The 7,481-nt window shown below is 39.9% G+C and overlaps 1 protein-coding gene across 1 annotated transcript in view; it reads left to right on the forward strand.

Moving 5' to 3' along the window:
* PTPN2 (protein tyrosine phosphatase non-receptor type 2) overlaps window positions 1-1,319 on the forward strand; it is a 78,033-nt gene extending 76,714 nt beyond the window's left edge. Inside the window, exon 10 of the mRNA XM_049770093.1 lies at window positions 954-1,319. Coding sequence (XP_049626050.1) covers window positions 954-975 — 22 coding nt within the window. The 3' untranslated portion in view covers window positions 976-1,319. The remainder of the gene's footprint in view (window positions 1-953) is intronic.
* The last annotated feature ends 6,162 nt before the right edge of the window (window positions 1,320-7,481 follow it).

A 7,481-nucleotide genomic window follows, 5' to 3' on the forward strand; every position in this document is an offset into this window, starting at 1 on the left:
GTGCAGTGAGGGAAGTTGGGAGAAGAAAGGAAATGACCAGTTACACCCTCAAACATTGGTTGTTTGCAAATGTTTTGCAGTAGCAATTAAAAAGACCCAACCTGTCCTTAAAATAGGTATGAATTGACTTGCTTGTTTAAATTCTTAATTTATCTTTACATAACAATTTTCAATTATTTTATTGTCTTTTATATTGTTAGTAAATTTTAATTGTCACTTCAATTCAGGTTATATTCCTATAATCATGTTATTCTACAGGACAAAAAGCATGTAGCTAGCAGTCGGTGATTTAAAAATAGAAGTCAACTTTATGTTCCTACACTCATAATATACTTAGCAGTATAGTATAGTGGAATTTCAAATCGAATTCCAAAGTTTTTGAAAGTCTAGCACATACCATGTAAACTTGCTTAACTTTTATGAGTGATTTCTTGTTAATCCTGCCTGTCAGTATTACACTTAGAGGTCATTTGTTCGGTAAAGCCAGATAACAAAATTAGTAAGTAGTAATCATTATTTTTAAAAATTGAGTTATAGGGGACCGGAGGGAATAGCACAGCAGCGTTTGCCTTGCAAGCAGCCAATCCAGGGCTAAAGGTGGTTGGTTCGAATTCTGGTGTCCCATATGGTCCCCCGTGCCTGCCAGGAGCTATTTCTGAGCAGACAGCCAGGAGTAACCCCTGAGCACTGCCAGGTGTGGCCCAAAAACCAAAACCAAAAACAAAATTGAGTTATAAGTCAACCTCACACCATCAGTTGTTTGAAAATTCAGATGTAATACAATTAGCTTACCAAGATAAACAGTAAAGCACTTAGTGTAGTTGAATGTGATAGGCTGGAATTTTTTTATGCCTTTTTAGTTTGTTTGTTCTCTTATGTTTGTGTGTAGCCTTGTATGTCTGTGTGTTTGGCAGATGTGAATTGAATAGATGACTTCTTATTTTATGTTTTAGGCCAAGACTGACAGACACCTAACTATTCATGACTTGAGAATATTCTGCAGCTATAAATTTTGAACCATTGATGTGCAAAGCAAGATCTGAAGTCCACTCCGGAAACTAAAGTGAGGTTTTGATAAGCCTGTAGATGGCCTCACATTTGTCTGTTTACAAAGTAAACTTTACATCCAGGGAATGAAGAGCACCACCAGCAGAAGACTTTGCAGACTCTCTAATTTGAAGTATTGTTAAGTTTTTAATGTGTGTATGAAATGTAGAAAGAATGTAAAAGAAGTAAATTAGGAGAGACTACTTTGCATTGTACTGCCATTCCTACTGTATTTTTATACTTTTGGCAGCATTAAATATTTTTATGAAATAGACTGTTGACTTGTGTGCATTATCTTAGGAAGCTCTACTTCAAGTGGTGAATTTTTTCTTGGGTTTACTCACTTTCATAACTAGCCACTGACATTTAATTTTAAGTGGGTTCAAGCCATATATCACCTGCTTATTGAGTTTTTTCTTTATATTGGTATCTAGTCTCTGACAGTCCAGAGCTGCAATGGAGGCCTGCTATATAGAACAAGGAGGTTGATAGAGTGGCTTTTCTAAATTTGTGAAAGAAATAAGATTTTTATCACTTAATCATTTTTCTGACAATATAGATTAAGAAAGCAACAAAAAGACAACTGAGAGAATTGCTTTCATGGCTCAGAAATGAACAGTGATGCTACTTTAAGCTTAAAATTGCTTCCGGATAGATACAAGCAGCTCAGTACAGTTTTGCAAATTGCAGTGTTGCTAATTGTATTAGATGTTGTGCTTTTCTCAAACATGTCCTGTTATAAAATTAGACCAAGGAGCTTGAGACATGATTCAACAGATAGGACATTTGCCCTGCATTGACCCAGGTTCATTTCCCAGCAACCCATGTGGCCCCCCAATCAGCTTCCGGAGTGGTCCATGAGCACAGAGTGAGGAGTAAACCCTGACCACAGCCAGGTTTTTGTGGCCTAAAAACCTCCAACATAGAAAGAGCAAGGATTCTTCCTGAGTTGCTTGTTTTGCACATAACTAACCCAGGTGCATTTCCTGGTACCACTGTGCTCCCCTGAGCACCTCTAGAAATCATCACTGAGTGAGCATCACTGAGTGTGACCCAATCAACAACAACAAAGTTACAGCAATTCATGATAATTTCTTTTTTTTTTTTTTTTTTTTTTTTTTTGGTTTTTGGTTTTTGGGCCACACCTGGCGGTGCTCAGGGGTTACTCCTGGCTGTCTGCTCAGAAATAGCTCCTGGCAGGCACAGGGGACCATATGGGACACCGGGGTTCGAACCAACCACTTTTGGTCCTGGATGGGCTGATTGCAAGGCAAACACCGCTGTGCTATCTCTCCGGGCCCCATGATAAATTTTTTATGGTGTTTAAGATTATTTTTTCCCTTCCAACTATGAAAATTTCATAGCACTCATTGAGTACATCTGTTTTATCTTTTTAAAATATGCCTTATTTTTCTATTGTTCTTTTTGCCTCATCTTCTAGGACTACTTCTGGTTTATTATAGGAGTAAGCAAATTTTTTCTTTTGAGGGGAGGGTCACACCCAGCGGCGTTCAGGGGTTACTCCTGGCTCTGCATTTAGAAATCGCCCCTGGCAGGCTGGGGAATCCTATGGGATGCCAGGAATGGAACCAGGTCCCTCTCTGGTCGGCCGCATGCAAGGCAAACATCCTACCACTGTGCTATCTCTCCAGCCCAAATTGATGTTTACTAAATAGGAGAACTTTATATACCAGCGAGAATAGCCTTATGAATGATTTTATCTTCTCTATTTCATTATTATGGTTTATAATAACAGTGTTGGGCAGCAGCCTTTATAGCTTTGTCATCTTATTTAACTGAAGTTTCAATACTCATTTAATCCTCATTTCCTCCTTCTGGCCCCGGCAGTTATCCTTCTGTTCTTTAGGATTATGCATTGGACTGATTTATGTACATTATATAAATAGTGATTGCCGTGTAGTCACCAGCTTATTTGACTTGGCATGATGTCGTCAAGTTTCATGTGCCATATGCAAAATTTCTTGTTTTGTTTTGTTTTGTTTTTTTTTTGGTCACACCCGTTTGATGCTCAGGGGTTACTCCTGGCTAAGCGCTCAGAAATTGCCCCTGGCTTGGGGGACCATATGGGATGCCGGGGATTGAACCGTGATCTTTCCTTGGCTAGCGCTTGCAAGGTAGACACCTTACCTCTAGCACCACCTCGCTGGCCCCTTGCAAAATTTCTTAACACTGAAGAGTCTTTCATACTAGACTTTTAAGTTTTCACATCTTGTCTAATTATGAACAGTACTTCTATGACACTGGAAATGCTGATGTCTCTTAGAGATCTTGACTCGGTTATTTTGGGATGAATACCCAGAAGTCTGATTACTGGATAATGTTATACTTTTTTTTTTTTTTAGAAATTTCCATGCTGTGTTCTTTTGCAGGAAAGGATTTGTGGCCACACCCTGAGGTGTTTAGAGCCCACTAATCCTGCCTCTGTGCTCTGGTCAATCCTAGCAGTTCTCAGGGTGATTGTATGCGGTCGGCCATATGCAAGGCAAGGACTTGTCTCTCCTGCATTGTACTGTTTTCTTTTCTTTTTTTTTTTTTTTGGTTTTTGGTTTTTGGGCCACACCCGGTAACGCTCAGGGGTTACTCCTGGCTATGTGCTCAGAAGTTGCTCCTGGCTTGGGGGACCATATGGGACACCGGGGGATCCAACCGCGGTCCGTCCAAGGCTAGTGCAGGCAAGGCAGGCACCTTACCTTTAGCGCCACCACCTGTACTGTACTGTTTTCTTATTTTTGTTGTTATTTTGTTTGTTTTTGGGTCACACCTGGCAGCATTTAGGGGTTATTCCTAGCTCTATGCTCAGAAATTGCTCCTGGCTGGCTCGGAACCGTATGGGATGCCAGGATTCGAACAACCGACCTTCTGCATGCAAGGCAAATGCTTTACCTTCATGCTTTCTCTCCGGCCCACATTGTACTGTTCTATATTAGCTGTACCATTTGACATTCCCCCAACAGATGTTTCTCCATATCCTGACCAACACTTGTTTTTGGTTTCTTATTTTTTGATAATAGCCTCCTGACAGGTTCAACATATTTTCCTAATGGTTAACGATATTCAACATTTTTTCATAGGTAATTGCCATCTGCTTGTCCTTAAAGAATTAAATTACTGTTCAGGTCCTTAGCTTGTTTCCTTAATGTTATTTTAGTATGAGTTTTAGAAATTAATCCTTTAGTAAACACATATTTCTGGACTATAGAGCAATAGTACAGTGAATATGGCATTTTCCTTGCACAGGTCAACCCTGATTTGATTTAATCCCCAGTATCCCATATCGTTCTAAGAGCACTACCAGGGGTGATTGCTGAGTACAGAACCAGAAGTTAGCCCTTAGCATCACTGGATGTGGATCAAAAGAAAAAGGCACATACTTTTTTTGTTTGGCTTCTGGCTCACACTAGCAATGCCTGTGAGCTGGGGTTACACTTGGCGTTACAAACTATGTCTAGTTCCATATGATCATTACATACGTTCTAAACTCCCAAAACTGATAGTATCTCACAGATTTCCATCTCATCTTTCTCTGTTTTCTCCAGTTGATTTAGTCACCCTGGCCAAAAACTTAAACACATTTTAAATTAATAGAAACATTAAGATTATTATAAACATACTAGAATAGAAATTAAGACACTGAAACATTCTAAAAATGTTTCACTATAGTGGGAGTCCACATCCTGCAGCTGTTTTTCTGTTGGTAAAAAAATGTTAAACATTAGAACATTATTATAGACATCTTTAAGGAGCATCCAGTTAAACATCTGCTAATTTAAACAGCTATATTCATAGCAACAAGTTTGTTTTTTTGTTTTGGTTTTTGGGCCACACCGTCGGTGCTCAGGGGTTACTCCTGGCTATCTGCTCAGAAGTAGCTCCTGGCAGGCACGGGGGACCATATGAGACACCGGGATTTGAACCAACCACCTTAGGTCCTGGGTTGGCTGCTGAAAGGCAGAGGCCACTGTGCTATCTCTCCGGCCCCAGCAACAAGTTTCTTTGAGATATAAAAAAGATCATAGGCTGCTGGAGATTTTATAGACGAATTAGCTATTTCTGAAATTGCTTGATTATCAAATTTAAACCAATGTTTTCTTGCTGTCTTTTTACGGTAGACTGTGCAATGACCCTTTTTTATTTTATCATAATGGTTCAAAACAGAATACTTTATATTCTTCTTGTATGTTGTTAGAGTCCATAGTGTACTGTGATAGATCGTTTTCTAAAGGAAAGTCCACATAGGTCTGCAGTTTTGTTTTTTTTTTTTCCATTTTCTTGCCATTACAGAAGAGTTTCAAATGTATTAAGAGCACAGGTGGTAGTCTACAAATTTCTGTCCTTTTTAAGGAGTCTTACTGTGTGTCACAGTGGCTGCAATAAACCTTATTATTGTCTTTTAGTTCTTCCTTTAAAAAATTGCTTTAATACCGGGTCAGCGAGGTAGCGCTAGAGGTAAGGTGTCTGCCTTGCAGATCCCCCGGCGTCCCGTATGGTCCCCCCTAAGCCAGGGGCAATTTCTGAGCCCTTAGCCAGGAGTAACCCCTGAGCATCAAACGGGTGTGGCCCCAAAAAAAACAAAACAAAACAAAATGCTGTAATGCAATCTTGCAATACATATTTATCTGTAGATGTCAAAGGCAAGGATAAGTGAGTAAAGATCTTTGATGTTTTAGATTCCTGGTGGTAGATGGGGCATTGAATTGTAGATTTAAGCTGGCCTGGGAAAAGTATAAAAATAATAGACTATCAATGACTTTTTGTTTGTTTGTTTGTTTGTTTGTTGGGTTTTTTTTTTGTTTGTTTGGTTGGTTGGTTGGTTTTTGGTTTTACTATGGACTCTGCGCTCAGAAATTACTACTAGCAGGCTCGTGATCAGATGGCATGTTGGGGCTCGAACCCAGGTCTGCCACATGTAAAGCAAATGCCCTACTCACTATCACTCCAGCCCCTCAATGTTAGGATACATGGAAGCCCACCACCTCAAATAAAGACCACGAATCTTCAGAGAATACAAAAGCAAGTTTATTGGACTAGCTAGCTAGGGCTTCTAGACAAAGACCAGAGAGCCGCAATCAAGGAAAATGGGGAAGTAACCCTGAGCATTTCTGGGTGTGTTCGAATTTTTTAAAAATTAATTTTAAAAAAAGTGGCAGTTTCAAGCTGAAGCAATAGTATAGTGCAGTGGTCCTCAAACTATGGCCCGCGGGCCACATATTGTATTTGTATCTGTTTTGTTTCTTCATTGCAAAATAAGATATGCAGTGTGCATAAGAATTCGTTCATAAGTTTTGTTTTTACTATAGTTAGACCCTTCAATGGTCTGAGGGACAGTGAACTGGCCCCCTGTTTAAAAAATTTGAGGACCCCTGGTATAGTGGATAAGGCATTTGACTTGGACTTGGCCAACCAGGGTTTGAGCCTCAGCACCCAATATAGTTCCCAAGCTCTTCTTGGAGTAGGGCCAGAAATAAGCCTAAAAAATTGCCTAGTATGGCCCCAAACAAAACCCCCAAAATGGTAACTTTCAGGTATCGGAAACATGATTTAGGAGTTAAGGCCTTGCATCCCCACTACCCTGATTTGGTTCCTTAAGCACAACCAGGTGTCATTCCTTAGCGTAAAGCTAGGAATAACCCATAAGCACCCTTGGATGTGCCCTCATACCCAAATAAAAAACTAAAACTAAGTGGCAGCTTCAAAAGTCACTGGGCAAGGAAGTGGCTTGTCCAAATGAGTTCTCTGTGGTCTCCAAAACGGCACATAATGCCGTTTTGTCTTTGAAAATAATATCTTAACATGCCTCAGAGCCCTGACGTCCTGGAAACTTGTTGGGTTTATTTCTCACCATCTAGTACAGAGCAGTCCTTACTCTATATTTCAGATACTTGTTATATCCTGTTCAAAGTTCAGCTGGTTTTTCTTCTCTCTCTCTCTCTCTCTCTCTCTCTCTCTCTCTCTCTCTCTCTCTCTCTCTCTCTCTCTCTCTCTCTGTCTCTCTCTCTCTCTCTCTCTCTCTCTCTCTCTCTCTCTCTCTCTCTCTCCCCACCCTTTATTTTATTTTATTTTTTTTTGGCAAAATAATATGCTTCTGGGAAGACCAGTGAAAGGACAAAATGATCAAAGTTCCTAGAACAGCGGACTGGAAGGCAGTAAAGCTCTGAATCAGGAAAGGTATATTTTGGGCCTTGCCAGAAAAAAAAAAGCAGCTGTCTCTTTTGATATATATTGAAAGGTATAAAGAAAAAGGCCTATTTTTTTTCCAGATGAAGATCTACAAACCAGGTGGCAGGGCAAAGATCTGATTTGTCCAAGGAACAAAGTTCCTTATGGATGGGCCATAAGGATCTGACAATGGAGCCATGATCTGACAATCCATTCTCTTCCTCAAAGATATATTTTTCTTATACTCAGGTCTAATA

The sequence above is a fragment of the Suncus etruscus genome, chromosome 3 (genome assembly GCF_024139225.1).
Source record: "Suncus etruscus isolate mSunEtr1 chromosome 3, mSunEtr1.pri.cur, whole genome shotgun sequence".
Taxonomy (NCBI): domain Eukaryota; kingdom Metazoa; phylum Chordata; class Mammalia; order Eulipotyphla; family Soricidae; genus Suncus; species Suncus etruscus.